Raw genomic sequence first — 17,008 nt, forward strand, 5'->3', positions numbered from 1 at the left:
TTTCTTTCTTTCTTTCTTTCTTTCTTTCTTTCTTTCTTTCTTTCTTTCTTTCTTTCTTTCTTTTTAAAGATTTTATTAATTTATTTGATTGAGAGACACACAGCGAGAGAGGGAACACAAGCAGGGGGAGTGGGAGAGGGAGAAACAGGCTTCCCCCGGAGCAGGGAGCCCGATGCGGGGCTCGATCCCAGGACCCTGGGACCATGACCTGAGCCGAAGGCAGATGCTTAATGACTGAGCCACCCAGGTGCCCTTGTACTAGCATTTCTTGAAAAGGAGTTCCCAGGTTATGTTGTAAGATCTATGTTTCTTAAAGGGCATCTAGTGGAAATAGTTGATAAAACTTTTACCTTTGTAAAAAAGGAGAGAATACAACATTTCTTCTTGATACTGGAAGGCATCCAATGAATTGTATTGCCTTCCAAGTTACCAGAAAATGGTATCAACATAATTTCTTCTTACATAGTTAAAAACAGTCATTACATTGAAGAGGAAAAGAGTTTCCCCTTAATTTTAGGGGAAAAGTTTTATCTAAAACTTCCAAGGTCATTAGAGACTGGAAATAACATTTGTTTTCTCTGAGGGAGGTATAGTAGTATGTATCACCAAGTCTTGTGCACCTCAATAATTTATCAATCATTTATAGCATTCAGAATCTATAACAATAGGAAAATACTGAATAAATTTAATATTTTCTACATGCCAGGCCCTGGACTGTGTACTTTCCATGAATATAATATCCAATCATCCCCATCCTGTGAGACAAATATGATATTTTAATCAATTATTGAGGTATAACTTAACATACAGTAAAGTGCATCCATTTAAATTGTACAATTCGATGCATTTTTGTAAATGTATAGACCTAAGCAGTGGCCACCACAATAATGATACAGAACATCTCTATCCCCTCAAAGTGTTGTTTTGTGCCCCCTTTTTATTTTTTATTTTTATTTTTTTAACATTTTACTTATTTGACAGAGAGAGACACAGCAAGAGAGGGAACGTAAGTAGGGAGAGTGGGAGAGGGGGAGGCAGGCTTCCCCGCCAAGCAGGGAACCCGATGCGGTTGTGCCCCCTTTTAGTCAGTCCCTTGCCTTCACCCCAGTGCCTGGAAACCACTGGTCTGTTTTGTCACTACAATTTTGTCTTTACTAGAATTTCATATAAGTGGAATTACAAAGTATGAACTTGTTTTTATCTGGCTTTTTTCATTTAGCATAATGCTTTGAGATTAATCCACATTTTTGCATGTGTAATTCATTTCTTTTTATTGATGAGTAATATTCCATTGTATAGATGTACCCCAATACGTTTATCCACTCACTAGTTGATAGACATTTGGGTTGTTTCCAGTTTCTGCCTCTTATGGATAAAACTGCTGTGAACAATAATGGACACATGTTTTCATTTCTCTTGGGTAAATACCTAAGAGGTATATTGGAAAACTTGGGGGTGGGGGACAGGGAGAATTTGGGGAGGATTCGGTTATAGGCAGAAACATTTTAAGAAAGCAATTAAAAAATGGGAATAGAGAGAAAGGTGCTCCAGAGGACTTCAGATTGGCCTTACAGTGGCCACTCTTTCCTTGAGAGGTACACCAGGCCCTGGGTTGTGGTTGCTGAGGCTTTGCAAGCCAGTGGGCTCCCAACCATCTCAGGCTCTTCACAGGCCTTTCTTGCCATCAGAGACTACAGTGGACCCATTGGTCTGGGTGTTCTGTGCTCAAAGGAGGTGGCCCCTGCCATCCATGGGGCCATCGTCCTAGCCAACTCTTCCATTGTCCTCGTGTGGAGAGGTTCCTGTGGGAACAAGATCGGTATGCCCACACTGTTCCATGTGAAGTGGCTGGCTGCTGTGGTTCATCCCTGCTACCCAGAGGCACTGACATTGTCTCAAGAAGCTACTGACGATGGCCGGGGTTGACAACTCTACACCTTGGCCAGGGCCTCCACTGCCACTCTGGGCAACTTTGCCAAGGCCACTTTTGATGCATTTTCCAAGACCTACAACTGTCTCACCCCTGACCTCTGGAAAGAGACTGTGTTCACAAAGTCTCCCTATCAGGAATTCACTGATCATCTTGTAAAGACCCATGCCAGAGTCTCTGTGCAGAGGACCCTGGCTCCCACTAGGGCCACCACATAGTTCTACACAAGAAAAATAAAGTGAATTAAAGCCTGATTAAAAACATATATATAAAAAATAAGAAGGGCACTGATTTCTGTAGTGGTTGTACCAGTTCCAGGTGCTCTTCATCCTTGCCAACAACACTTGGCCTTTTGGGTCTTTTTTATCGTTGCTGCTCTAGGGGGTATGTCGTATTTCATCACAGTTTTCACTTGCATATCTCTGATGCGTTATCCAGTCTCCATGTGACACCCAGTGATTCTGACCTCCTGGTAGTCATGCCTAGTCCAATCCCATAAAAAGTAGGGATGACCTGTATAACAAATGGCCTATTGCAGGAATAACAACTGAGTGACTTCTGAGCCTCGGTCGTAGAAAACATTATAGTTTCTGTGTTGTTCTCTCTGAGACCACTCATTCTGGGGAAAACCAGCTGTCATATCATGAGCATACCACTCAAGCAACCCTGTAGAGAAGTCTGTGTCACAAGGAATTGAGGCCATGTGCCAATAGTGCTAATTTGCCAGTCATGGGAGTGAGCCATTTTGTAAGTGGATCCTCCAGTCCCAGTCGAGCCTTCTTGTTGATAACCTGATGGCGCACTCATGAGAGACACTCTGAGACTGAACCACTCCGCTGAGCCATACCTCACTGTGTGAGGTAATAAAAGTTTACTGTCGTTCTAAGTTTGTTACCCTGCAATAGGTAACCAGTACAGATTTTGAGACTTGAAAATGAGGTGCTACTGTAACAAACATTTAAGCCATAGGAGTGGCTTTGTCACCAGGCAGTAGATAAAGGGAAGGACTTTGAAGAAAACATTAGTGCAAGCCACTGATAGAACCTTGATGGACTTTGAGGAACCTGCTGGCAAGGGCTTATGGGTAAATATGGTTGGCATAATTCTAAGATGGCTCTCAAGATTCCTGCCCTATAATTCATACGTTTTGTACAATTACTTCCCTTGAGTGTGAGTAGAACCTGTTAGCATGATGAAATATAACTTCCACGATTATGTTGCATTATACAGCAAAGATTTTGCAGATGATATTAAGGTCCCTAATCACTGAGTTAATCAAAAGGGAGATTATCCTTGGGGGCCTTAGTCATATAAGCCCTTGAAAGAGACAAACAACAGTGTAAGAGGTTCTCCAGCTGGCCTGGGAGACGTGAACCAGCATATTTTGAGATGGCCTATGGATCGTGACATGTAGCAAACAGGAGAGTACCAATGTTCTGCAGGCAGCATAGGGAAAGGTGTTGTTGGTAGAGGGAACAACATGGGTAAAATGTAGAGGCTTGAAAGTGTATAGTCTGTCTTTGAGTAGCCTAGCCAGTGGGATGTGTGACAGAAAACACCATCTGGGAAGTGTGTAAGGAGCTGGACTATCTCATGTGTCCAAAAAGGAGTAATTTAAAGCAGGAAGGTGACATTACCATTATCTTTAGAGAGCACTTCCTATGAACCAGGAACTAAGTTGAGAAAGTGTATGCATTACCTCATGGAATCTGTAATAGTACCAAATGAAGAAGTTACTATCATTAACCCCACTTCAGGGAGGAAACTCAATCTTGGAGAAGTTATGCCCAAACGTAGTACCCAAACTTCACCTAGTGAAGCTCAGAATCTGAAACCCTTAAAGGTATGCTTGTTAATCATTTCTAGATGACACATCTAGATGAGAAAAAGAAAACACAGAACTTTATTAAATAAATGTAAAGTCAGGTCCACTCCAAGAAACTTTTACTAAGTACTTAATAAATTGGTCTTCTAGATATGCGCACCGGTACCGCAGCGAACAAGATAAGCAAATAAATAATTTAAAAAGTAAATAATATTAAGTGCAATAACTGCTAGTAAGAAGTAGAGGATGCTAATTTTTAGCTGGAGTAAGGAAACTTTGAAAGTCTTTTATATATAGTTATTTAATAATCTTTTAAAAAAGATTTTATTTATTTCACAGAGAAAGCACAAGCAGGGGGAGCTGCAGAGGGAGGGAGAAGCAGGCTTTCCGCTGGGCAGGGAGACGAAGGCGGGGCTCAATCCCAGGACCCAGGGATCCTGACCTGAGCCGAAGGTAGATGCTTATCCGACTAAACCACCCAGGCGCCCCTATTTAATAATCTTCTGATGTTGTGTCTGTTTTACAGAGATTCAGACAAAGTTTGTACACCTAAAACCAAGAGGGATACCAAAATGAAGTAATTGGAAACCACAAGCCTCCTCCCGAAATCCGTCCTGCCCCTACAGGGCCCCGCCCTCCACTAAGCCACGCCTCTTTGGGGTTTACGCTTTAGCTTCAGCCAGCCTTCCGCTAGGGGCTCTCTTCCAGGATCCCGCCAAGGCTTATTTACTCGCGAGAGTTCCTTCGTCTAGGCGAATCACAAGGGGCGGCAGGACAGACAGAGAAGAGTCGCGAGATTTGGCTCGACCACATCCCTCCCCGGACTCCTCCTCCCCTCCTTCCCCGCGCTCCTTCGGCAAGGCTTCCGGGGTTGCACGTGTAGTTGTTGTGGTTCAATCTCACGTGGCCGCGGAAGTGCCGCGCTGCTGGTCCTCCTCTAAGATGGCGGCGCCTAGTGAATGAGAACCTCGACTGATAGCCTTGGAGGTGTCTGCGGGGCCATGGACCGGCCTGGCTTCACGGCTTCGCTCGTGGTGAGTGCTGGGCGGTAGGGTGGGCGCTCGGGGTGCTGGAGTCTCGCACTGGAGCCCATAGTGGCTTCTGTGCCCTAGCACTTTCTTCCGGTTTTGCGCGTTGAACCGTCCTGGGGTCACTGGTCACTAGGCAGGTCTGGGAGGGAGCGCGGGGTTTCTGGGTCAAGGTTGTGTCATTCCTACCCGGAAAACAGAAGGAGACGGGGGGGTGGGGGGGTGCTCGACAGTCTTCCGCCAGATGGTTTACCTAAAGAAAAAAAAAGAGCTTCAATTATATACTGTAACCACACTCTGGAGAACTGGGAAATTAAATATGTGTAACAAAACAAAAAACGTTTACATCGCACAGACTCCTCCCTGTCCAGGACTGTGGTTTTCATTTAGCTTTTATCTGTTTTCACTCTCGGAAAATGACCTTTCATTCAATGTATAATCTGTTTATTTTCTTTCAAGCGTTCTTGTAGGCTGTGGGTATAGTGATAAGAAAAGTAGTTACGGAGCCAGTAAGATGGTAGTATTTATTATATTATAATAATAATATTAATTATATATATTAATTTCCTTTTTATATTGGTATAGGTGGAAAGAATTGAGGATGTTAAAGTGGTGGCTGGGGCCTAGTGGGTAAGGGTAGTGTTGGCGGAAGTATATTGGAGAGGTAGAGAAAGTCAGCTGAAGTGAGTCTTTGTGGGCCATGGAAAGGAGATTAGGAAATTAATTATATATATTAATTTCTTAGAAAACTACAAGAATCAACATGTTTTCACATCAAAAACAAAACCTAAGAACAACAATTTCTGTAATATTTTGAAGCCTCTGTTATGGCAGGTCCAGCAGTGAATACGGATTGGTCATTGTGGAAGAGTAGACAGAAACAGTATTAAAAAAAAAAAGGCAGCTTTTTAAAAAAAGGCTCCCACTGGAGTAATGGAGGCTTGGTGGAATTTCTTCATTTAATTATCAAAGGTTTGTTGTTGCAGGTGTTGGAGATAATATGGTGAACAAGCTAGACCTGCGCACATGGGTCGGGTGGTGGAGATAGAATAGTAAGGTGACTGTTAGGGTGAATGGCACGAGGGCTCGTTTCAGGGTGTTATGGAAAGAGGTGCAAGGGGGTGCCTTAGCCACACTTGTGGGATGATGGTTTTAAATTTAAGTTTGCTGAGACTTGTGTAAACTAGGTTTTAAAGATCCAAAGAGATATTTTACCATTTTGAAGTTTTCCTCTGCAGCTGGCGTGACAGTGGTAGTAGTTTTGACAGTTAACATTGCCCTGCCAGGAACGGGGATAAGCTCTTCATATGCATCAGTTCTGACAGTGAAGTCCTCTCTTGGTTTTCCAAATGAAATTCGGCACAGAGAGGTTAGGGGACGTCTCCAAAGTCACACAGGTGAGATCTATTTCATATGTGTAGGTGTTGGAGCTCAGATTCCAATCCAGTTGGTGTACTGTGGGCTTCCATGCCCATAAACACTCCTTGATACTGTTTCTCAAGTCAGCAGCCATAGCTGTTGCTAAAAACAGGTTAGTGCCAAAGTTAACAAATGAGCAGTAGTTTTAAAATTTATTAAAGTATGGTAGAAATGCTGAAAAATATACTTCTTTTCCATTAGAGTTACACGAGATAAAATTAGGAGCAATAAGTAGAAGTTTTGAGGAAGTTAGATTTCATTCAAGCTAAGGAAGAATGATTTCATTTATTAAGCACACAGTTTATCTGCCGTGTATTTTGTCCACTGAGCGCTCCGATAGCCCTTGGAGGTATGGTGGTGAACAAACCAAACTCCTAAGTACTATTTAAGAAATGAACTGAGGGGCGCTTGGGTGGCTCAGTTCGTTAAGCGTCTGAGTTCGGGTCATGTCATGATCTCAGGGTCCTGGGATGGGCGCCCTGTCTGCTTGTTCCTCTCTTTCTCTCCCTCCCTCCCACTTGTGTTCGCTCTCTCAAATAAATAAATCTTTTAAAATATTATTTAAAAAAAAAAGAAATGAACTGCAGTGGGATAGAGATAGAATAATATTAGAAAACCTCCCTGAAATAGAGTAGCCGAGAAAGCCCCTGAGGAAGTGACATTAAACTAAGACATAAAAGGTAAGAAAGCGCAAGACATTTTGTAGAGCAGCATGAAGGAAAACCCTCAGGTGGAAAGAATTGAGGATGTTAAAGTGGTGGCTGGGGCCTAGTGGGTAAGGGTAGTGTTGGCGGAAGTATATTGGAGAGGTAGAGAAAGTCAGCTGAAGTGAGTCTTTGTGGGCCATGGAAAGGATTTGGATTTTATCTGAAGCATAATGGAAGCCATTAGAAAGTTTTATTATCAAAGTATTTCAGCAATGGAGTGGCTTTTTTTTTTTTTTTTTTTTCTCCCCCAGCTTTGGAGCATCTCTGAGGGAGGCTTAGCACTCCTGGGGGAGTTTTGTTTTGTTTACTACTGTTTTACCAGTGCCTGGCATTTTATATGTACTCAGCTTTACTTATTGAGTGAATGAATGAATGAATGAAAGGTCTTAATGATTACTGCCCTTGAAATTCAGATTCTGAGTATTAAATGAGATAATGTCAGATATGCAGTACAGAGCCTGGCATGTAGCAGACATTTAAATACTCCCTAAAGCTTCAGGAGGAGGATGGGAGGGTTGTAGAGTACTGGAAGAACCTCTGGAATGTTAGTGTTCATTTGGAGGAAGTAGGCTTTTCAGAAGAGAAAACCTCAGAGTACAGTGACTGGTGCATACTTTTAGGAAAGCAGTTTGGAACTAAGTATTAGTAACTTAAAGATGTTCATAACATTTAAATGAGTGAAGATAATGGAAAGCCACTTAAACATGAAACACAGGAATGGTTAGGTTGAACGTTAAGAGATGCATTTCATCAACTATTTAGGGGCTATTAACAACAGTGCTTGTGGGAGAGTATGTGCTAGAACATGGAAAATACTTATCAAAGAGAAAAAATATAACACCGCACATAGGTACATCTGTTCATGCGTAATTAAAACTATAAAAAGACTGTTCCATTCATTAAAAAAGAACTATTGCAATTTCCCAAGAAAATACAAAATAATTTTGATAGTAGCATTACTTTTTGTCTTCTAGTCTTTTTTAATATAAAGAAGTACTTTATATTTTTAAAAATACCACACCCTGTATTACATCTCTTTTCCTTCCTGCCCGACTCTTCTCTCCCCTTCAGTACTTAACTATTTCATTGTCCTGGTAGTTCATGAATTTATCTGGCTTGTTACTTGGATGAAACCCAAAACATCCTGCTGTAGTTACTTTTAACCAGTCCTAGGTTACAGGGAAAAGAACCTTGGCAAGTGTGTAGAGTACAGACGGTCTTTTGCGTGGTAGCCTGGGTTGTCAAAATGTGCAAGCGGAAACCATGCAGAATAGTCAGAATAACTGATGAGAAAGCGTATGATTCTTCAATGACCTAAAAATTCTTGTCAGCATTAAATGACAGACTCTTAATGTTGATCGAAAATGTATAGGGAAGTGAAAAAAATAGTAAAGCTAATATGGAGAACAGTATAATTTAAAACATTAGAAACCAAGAATTTATTTCTTTGTGAAAAAACGTGTCAAAAGTAATTTGACCAGTGCTGGTCTTCTAGTCAGATAACTTACAATACAGAACAAACATCTCTTTTATGCCTTGGCAAAGTGTCATACTGCTTTCTAAGGTTGGATCAACTTCTAGCATTTTATCCCGTGTGCTTTCAACCTTATGCAGTATCTCCAAGAGTTCCTTTAATGGGAAGACTTTTTGCAGGCGTCCCTTCCTCTGGGACATCTTCATCCTTTTGGTCATAGCCACTTTCCTCACTTATGTTGGTAAGTTGGCCTTCACAAATTTCCTCTGATGCATATCTAGAATCTCTCTTGGACAGCAGTGTCCATATTCCCACGGCTGGTTATGTCTTTTGTAACTTTACATTGGACTTGACTTTCACTTTCAGTGTTAGCACTTTTTATTTATTTGCTGCACTTTGATCTTTGTTGGCTAGTTCCCTCTTTTGATTATCTATTTTTGGAAAATGTCACTGTGTTAACTGTAATTTGAACCATGGTGTTGGATGACTTGTGTTACTTGTGGGAATTGAAGTTCATGCATGTTGTTACTGTGTAAAGCAAGGACTGTCTGCTTGACTGTTCTTTTTAAGTTGTTTTCTTAGTGAGGTGGTTCTGGAAAAGCTTTTTCATCCTCTTCATGTACTAGTGTCTTCTCACTGGGCCTCACCTTCTGCTCAGAACCACTGGCCGAATGTGACTTGAGGGGAATGGTGGGAATAATGTTGCCAGGGCTTCTTAGGTGGGGTGAGAAAACAGAAGAAAAGAGAAGAATCAAGTATTGGACATACTTTGAGGGAAGTTCTCGACATTTTTTGCCACATATCTTTCTTCTCTGGAAAGTTGCCTCCTAGTCTTCAATCTGGTGTAAAGGGAAGTTAGTATCCGATGATGAAGCCTTATCTCCAGATCTGTAAGGAATTGGGAATTATGCTTCCACATTTGCTAGGTTGCTCTGTGTGACTTTTGTCTTTATGGCATTTAAGTCAGAGGGAGCAGATCTTTTTTGCTTGTTTTTGTCGTGAGTAGACAGTCATCTAGACACAAGTGTGTTCTGACTTTTGATCAGTCAGTGGAGCATCAAGGCACCCTTGGAGACCACCAGTCATCTAGGAACACTGTTGAGAACCAGTGCTGTGATGGAGGCCTTTTTTCTGTGTCTCAAGTACTAGAAGATAGGGCCACTTTTCCTTTCCCATTTCTCTTTCACCATAAGAGGGGCCGCTGGGAAAGTTTTAGTATTTGATAATTGTAAAAGACTTGTTAATGTGCTTTTGTTACCGCTTCCCAAACAAATGCTACACGTTGAAATAAACATTTAATCTTGAAAACATATATGATATTTGAATAGCATTAATGAAATGTCAAATAGAGGAAAGATGAAAAATAACACCCGTAGTTTTCCCACGTCCACAAATTAGGTATCCTTGTCTGTTCAATGAGACATGTTTGTCAGCCTTTGCTGTGGTACTTGGGAAGAGTGCTTCGAAGATACGGTCCCGGCCCTCAGGGTTTACAGTCAAATAGGAGGCAGACATTAAAAAGAAAATGCAGGGCGCCTGGGTGGCTCAGTTGGTTAAGCGACTGCCTTCAGCTCAGGTCATGATCCTGGAGTCCGGGGATCGAGTCCCGCATCGGGCTCCCTGCTCGGCAGGGAGTCTGCTTCTCCCTCTGAGCCTATCCCCTCTCATGTGCTCTCTCTCTCTCATTCTCTCTCTCAAATAAATAAATAAAATCTTTAAAAAAAAAAAAAAAAAGAAAATGCAACAACAATTAGCTGTGCAGTGGTAAGGAGTGATTAAAAAGTAACCATTTCCTGAGCACTTTAACTTGTGCCTCTGCAGTTTTTTCATAGCCTGTCATGTGGTTACAATTTTGCATTGCTTCTAAAAAATTAACCCATACGTTCAAATCTAATGGTCACAAAGAGATTTGAACATAAATATTCCTCAAGTTTTTTAAGTTGGTGCTGAATTGTTCCTGCTATGCATTGCATGATTTGGCTTTACGTGGAGTGTGTCCATGGGTGATTCTTGTCCAGGGAGCAGAGTTGGAGGAGACATTGCAATTCATTATTACTAATGAAAGACTTGAATCTGTGTATTCTATATACGAATGCATGAGATTTAATGTATGAACATGGTCTTCAGTCTCTAGTAAGCCTTTTTCATGGCTTTAATATTGTCATGTCAGAAATACTGCATCAGGAAACTTTGAAGGATATTTATAGTAACATACTAGAAATAATTCATGTTTATTGATAAGTGATTAAGGCTGGCATTTTGCAGTTTTTACTGGCATTTCCCGGGGAGTAGGTGGTCTGCTGTAGAAAGGAGACAAGGGCTCACGAGTTGTATTTAATTCTCATATAATCTCCATTGTGAAAAACTCTATGAGGTATAGGTACTATTATTTCCCCACGAAGAAGTGTAGACCTAGAGAGGGTGAAATAGCTTTCCTAAGGAGACTCAGTTGAGATTGAAGCCAGGTCTCTCTGTCTGAGGTCAAAGCTATGTTCTTAGACAATAAATCTGAAAGAATTTCTGGAGAAACGGAAGGATACTCAAGTCAAATTCTAGAACCATTACTGTGTTCTTGAGAATAGCCTCACTAAACAAAAGTGAGCCGACACAGCCTTTTCCATCAGGAGGAGAGGGTAAACAGAATTTCTGGAGAAGTCATCCTAAGTAGACCACAAGGTGTCAGTGTAAACGTGGAATGCTAAGTAGCAGACAGATAGCACTGGCTTTCCGTGGTCACAAGTGCTCTGGGCAAACCATAACAGGGGCAATTAAAGAGTGATGGACTGTGTTTCTTCTGAACATTTAATCTTTTCATAAAGTGTTTTCTTATCATCTCACATTTCCATTTGATTCAAACCAGCAAACAGGTGCAGAAGCCCTGCTACTTAGGAGGTTCCAGGTTAGATATTCAGGAGAACAAAGGTGACAGACGTGACTTCTGTTCCGAAGGATATTAATGTCAGGTCAGATTAAATGGTTAGTTAGTACCAAAGTGAAATATAAATGGAGTTATATGGGGGAGTCAAGGAAGTAACATTTAATTCTGACTGGGAGCTTGGGAAGGACTTTAGAGGGGATGTGGCCTTTGGTCACAGCCTTAACGGTGGACAGGATCTTGGCATGTGTATATATGTATGTACGTAGGTATGGTGGCAGGGGAGTTAGGTGGTCTGCTGTCAACAGGAGACAAAGGGCACAGGAAGGACATTCCACACTGAAAGAAAAGCCTAAGCAGGAGGGCAGAAATGAGAAGTTTTAGGACATGTTCAGGAAACAGTAAGATTGGGTGAGGCTCATGGTCTGTAAGAGGATACAAAATGAAGCTGGAGAGGTAGTTTAGGGTCCATGGGTTGAGGTTCTTAGTTACCTCTTATTAAGTGCCTACTATATACCACATGCAACCAGTGAATTAGGATTTTTTCTTTTTTTTGGTGGAGCGGTATTCATTTTGAAAAGCTTTACTTTTCTGTGTTTATAACACTCATTACAAAACTGGAACAATACAAAAATTAGCAAGATAGTAAAAATGCTACTCGTCCCGAATTTCTTTCCATAGAGGCAATAACTTATAGCAATTCAGTATGTATGCTTCCAGATTTCTAGTTATGCATATATGCAAATCAATACACATTTCTTTGAAAGGTGAGATGATACAGCATATATTCTATAGCTTATTTGATTAATTTAAAAAGATAACATATTTCTGTGCCAGTGTGTTCAGATTGACCTCATTCTTTTAAAGGTTGTGTAGCAATCCATTACTCAGAGATAACAATTTATCTAACAAGTCCCCAAGGATGCACCATCAGGTTATTTCCAGTTTGTTTTTTTTAAGATTTTATTTATGTATTTGTCAGAGAGAGAGAGAGAGAGCGCACAAGCAGGGGGAGAGGCAGGTAGAGGGAGGAGCAGGCTCCCCACTGAGCAAGGAGCTGGACGTGGGATTTGATCCCAGGGCCCTGAGATCATGACGTGAGCTGAAGGCAGATACTTACCCGACTGAGCCACCCAGACGTTCCTATTTCCAGTTTTTTACTGTTACAAATAATGCTGCAGTAAACCATCTTGTATATTTATGTACTACTTCTGTGGAAGAAATGTTTAGAAATAAAATCACAGGATCAAGGCCTTATAATTTAAAATTTTCATTTTGCCTAATTGTCGTTCAGGAGCTTGTAATAATTTGTTTCCCTTAATAGTGCCTATAATTATTCTTACTATTTTTAACCTTTTCTGATGTATGGGGAAAAATTTTGTTTTTATTTGATCATTAATAATGGGGAAGCAATATATTTTTAATTTTGTTGGCTATTTATATTTTTCTTTTGTGAATTGCGTGGTCCTGTTTTTGCAATTTGTTTTTAATTCGATGTACCTGTTAAAGGTTGATTTGTAGTAACTTCTAACACAGAGGTAGTAACTTTTTATTAGGGTCATCGATTCATTCATTCTTTAAGTAGTTATTGAGTGCCTGCTGTGTACTGGTGCTGGGAACATAATGGTTAGCAAAACAGGTATGGATCTTACAGTCTGGTGGGATGCACAGACATTGAAGAAATGGTCAGATGGTCAACTATAGAATTAAAATTGTGATCAGCATGTGCAAACAAGAGGGTCTAAACCTAGACTGGGAGATTAGGGAGCATCTGTACACAGTCCTAGAAATGAGGAAGGTCAGGTGGCTGGGAGGAAAAGAGGGCAAGGTGGCAAGAGGGCAGTGGAGGTGGAGGTGAGTGGGAGGTGGGGCCCTGCACTGCAGGGCCTTGTAGGCTGTACTGTGATTTGGTTCTTTATCCTAAGGGCTCCTGGAAATTTTGGGAGATTTACAGGTTGGAGAGTGGCAAGATGACATTGGCATTTCTTGAAGCTGATGCTGCCATTAGTGTAGAGGGGTCAGGACGCTGGAAGGAGAGGGAATCTTGGTGGGGAAGAAGACAAGTACGCAGGTGAGCAGAAGCAGGCTTTGTCTGTGAGGCAGAGTCACCGGCGGCTGCCCGGTTGTGAAGACCAAGGAGCGATGTTCCTCACGGAAGCCATGTCAAGGGTTTGATTGGTTCTCAGCTGTCGTTCAGGCCAGTGGCCTGTGATGATTTTGCTTAAATTAAACAGGTGCTTTGATTTTGTTCTGTAGTGGAACAGCAGTGATTTTTTTTTTTTTTTTTTTTTTTTTGGTGCCAGCCTCCTTTTGAAAAATAAAGGTCTTATAGCATGCAGTCTTGAATTTTAACTCCCAGTGTAATTTCAAAGCACTCATTCGTTACTTCCTCTCTACAGCCTGCCAGCACTTTACATTTATTAAGTTATAGGCATATTTTACATCAAGGTCTCAATGAATTGTTATTCTCTAGTAAGGCTTGCTGGTTATCAGGGTTATGTTTTGTATATTTGGATTTTTGTCTTGTTCTTAACTACAATTTTCAGTGTAAGCGACCACAAATCTTGAAACTTATCTTGCCTGATGAGAGACAGACAGAAAATGTGTGCTCGCGCATGCAAGCGGGGAGGAATAGAGGGGGAAGGAGAGGGAGAAAGAATCTGAAGCAGACTCCAAGTTCAGCCCAGAGCCTGACGTGTGGCTTGATCCCATGACCCATGAGATAATGACCTGAGCCAAAACCAAGAGCCAGATGCTTAACTGACTGAGCCACTGAGGCGCCCCTGTCTGATAACCTTATTGATAAATGATCATAAATAAAATAAATTTCTCAGACCTAAAGAATAAAGGAATTTGATGGAGTTCCTTATATTCAACTGATGTTGGCTTGGGCATTTTGAACATAATTATGTGCAAAACAGTATTAATGTAAAATTATAAGCACTCCCAAAACTTTCTGTTTAAATCTTAAATATGTTGCTGTGTGGCTAAATATATCGGTATTTTTTTCTTTTTCCTATTCTCTGTTAGCTGTTTTTTTTTTTTCAGTCTCATGAATTTATTTTTTAATTTTTTATTATGTTAATCACCATACATTACATCATTAGTTTTTGATGTAGTGTTCCATGATTCATTGTTTGTGCATAACACCCAGTGCTCCACGCAGAATGTGCCCTCTTTAATACCCATCACCAGGCTAACCCATCCCCCCACCCCCCCTCCCCTCTAGAACCCTCAGTTTGTTTTTCAGAGTCCATCGTCTCTCATGGTCCGTCTCCCCCTCCGACTTACTCCCCTTCATTCTTCCCCTCCTGCTATCTTCTTCTTTTTCTTTTTTCTTAACATATGTTGCATTATTTGTTTCAGAAGTACAGATCTGTGATTCAACAGTCTTGCACAATTCACAGCGCTCACCATAGCACATGCCCTCCCCAATGTCTATCACCCAGCCACCCCATCCCTCCCACCCCCCACCACTCCAGCAACACTCAGTTTGTTTCCTGAGATTAAGAATTCCTCATATCAGTGAGGTCATATGATACATGTTTTACTCTGATTGACTTATTTCACTCAGCATAACACCCTCCAGTTCCATCCACGTCGTTGCAAATGGCAAGATCTCATTCCTTTTGATGGCTGCATAATATTCCATTGTGTATATATACACCACATCTTCTTTATCCATTCATCTGTCGATGGACATCTTGGCTCTTTCCACAGTTTGGCTGTTGTGGACATTGCTGCTATAAACATTGGGGTGCACGTACCCCCCCCTTCGGATCCCTACATTTGTATCTTTGCGGTAAATACCCAGTAGTGCAATTGCTGGATCGTATGGTAGCTCTATTTTCAACTGTTTGAGGAACCTCCATACTGTTATCCAGAGGGGTTGCACCAGCTTGCATTCCCACCAATAGTGTAGGAGGGTTCCCCTTTCACCGCATCCCCGCCAACATCTGTCGTTTCCTGACTTGTTAATTTTAGCCATTCTGACTGGTGTGAGGTGGTATCTCATTGAGATTTTGATTTGGATTTCCCTGATGCCGAGCGATGTTGAGCACTTTTTCATGTGTCTGTTGGCCATTTGGATGTCTTCTTTGGAAAAATGTCTGTTCATGACTTCTGCCCATTTCTTGATTGGATTATTTGTTCTTTGGGTCTTGAGTTTGATAAGTTCTTTATAGATTTTGGATACTAGCCCTTTATCTGATATGTCATTTGCAAATATTTTCTCCCATTCTGTTGGTTGTCTTTTGGTTTTATGGACTGTTTCTTTTGCTGTGCAAAAGCTTTTTATCTTGATGAAATCCCAATAGTTCATTTTTGCCCTTGCTTCCCTTGCCTTTGGCGATGTTTCTAGGAAGAAGGTGCTGCGGCTGAGGTCGAAGAGGTTGCTGCCTGTGTTCTCCTTTAGGATTTGGGTGGACTCCTGTCTCACGTTTAGGTCTTTCAACCATTTGGAGTCTATTTTTGTGTGTGGTGTAAGGAAGTGGTCCAGTTTCATTCTTCTGCATGTGGCTGTCCAATTTTCCCAACACCATTTGTTGAAGAGACTGTCTTTTTGCCATTGGACATTCTTTCCTGCTTTGTCAAAGATTAGTTGACCATAGAGTTGAGGGTCCATTTCTGGGCTCTCTATTCTGTTCCATTGATCTTTGTGTCTGTTTTTGTGCCAGTACCGTACTGTCTTGATGATGACAGCTTTGTAATAGAGCTGGAAGTCTGGAATTGTGATGCCGCCAGCTTTGCTTTTCTTTTTCAACATTCCTCTGGCTATTTGGGGTCTCTTCTGGTTCCATACAAATTTTAGGATTATTTGTTCCATTTCTTTGAAAAAAGTGGATGGTATTTTGATGGGGATTGCATTGAATGTGTAGATTGCTCTAGGTAGCATTGACATCTTCACAATGTTTGTTCTTCCAGTCCATGAGCATGGAACGTTTTTCCATTTCTTTGTGTCTTCTTCAATTTCTTTCATGAGTATTTTATAGTTTAATGAGTACAGATCCTTTGCCTCTTTGGTTAAATTTATTCCTAGGTATCTTATGCTTTTGGGTGCAATTGTAAATGGGATCGACTCCTTGATTTGTCTCTCTTCTGTCTTGTTGGTGTATAGGAATGCCACTGATTTCTGTGCATTGATTTTATAGCCTGCTACTTTACTGAATTCCTGTATGAGTTCTAGCAGTTTTGGGGTGGAGTCTTTTGGGTTTTCCACATAAGTATCATATCATCTGCAAAGAGTGAGAGTTTGACTTCCTCTTTGCCGATTTGGATGCCTTTGATTTCTTTTTGTTGTCTGATTGCTGTGGCTAGGACTTCTAATACTATGTTGAATAGCAGTGGTGAGAGTGGACATCCCTGCCGCGTTCCTGACCTTAGGGGAAAAGCTCTCAGCTTTTCCCCATTGAGAATGATATTCGCTGTAGGTTTTTCATGGATGGCTTTTATGATATTGAGGTATGTACCCTCTATCCCTATACTCTGAAGAGTTTTGATCAAGAAAGGATGTTGTACTTTGTCAAATGCTTTTTCTGCATCTATTGAGAGGATCATATGATTCTTGTTCTTTCTTTTGTTAATGTATTGTATCACGTTGATTGATTTGCGGATGTTGAACCAGCCTTGCAGCCCAGGAATAAATCCCACTTGGTCATGGTGAATAATCCTTTTAATGTACTGTTGGATCCTATTGGCTAGTATTTTGGTGAGAATTTTTGCATCCATGTTCATCAAGGATATTGGTCTGT

The 17,008-nt window shown here is 41.1% G+C and overlaps 1 protein-coding gene and 1 non-coding gene across 7 annotated transcripts in view; both read left to right on the plus strand.

Moving 5' to 3' along the window:
• Positions 1-1,500: 1,500 nt before the first annotated feature.
• Positions 1,501-1,606, plus strand: LOC112834324 (small nucleolar RNA SNORA64/SNORA10 family). Its single transcript, XR_003210849.1, has one exon. It is a non-coding gene; the product is annotated as a small nucleolar RNA SNORA64/SNORA10 family (small nucleolar RNA).
• Positions 1,607-4,510: 2,904 nt separating this feature from the next.
• Positions 4,511-17,008, plus strand: part of SLC25A26 (solute carrier family 25 member 26) — a 149,830-nt gene continuing 137,332 nt past the window's right edge. For 3 of the 6 annotated variants that reach the window (XM_025884710.2, XM_073901520.1, XM_025884715.2), the window contains exon 1: positions 4,512-4,789. In XM_025884710.2, the coding sequence (XP_025740495.1) occupies positions 4,715-4,789 (75 nt within the window). In that variant the 5' untranslated portion in view covers positions 4,512-4,714. Of the gene's footprint in view, positions 4,790-17,008 lie in introns of all 6 variants that reach the window. The other 3 variants (XM_025884711.2, XM_073901521.1, XM_025884713.2) reach the window with 2 other exon arrangements.

The sequence above is a fragment of the Callorhinus ursinus genome, unplaced genomic scaffold, assembly GCF_003265705.2.
Source record: "Callorhinus ursinus isolate GAN/ISIS: 27379988/994484 unplaced genomic scaffold, GSC_fseal_2.0 scaffold15, whole genome shotgun sequence".
NCBI classification, from domain to species: Eukaryota; Metazoa; Chordata; class Mammalia; order Carnivora; family Otariidae; genus Callorhinus; species Callorhinus ursinus.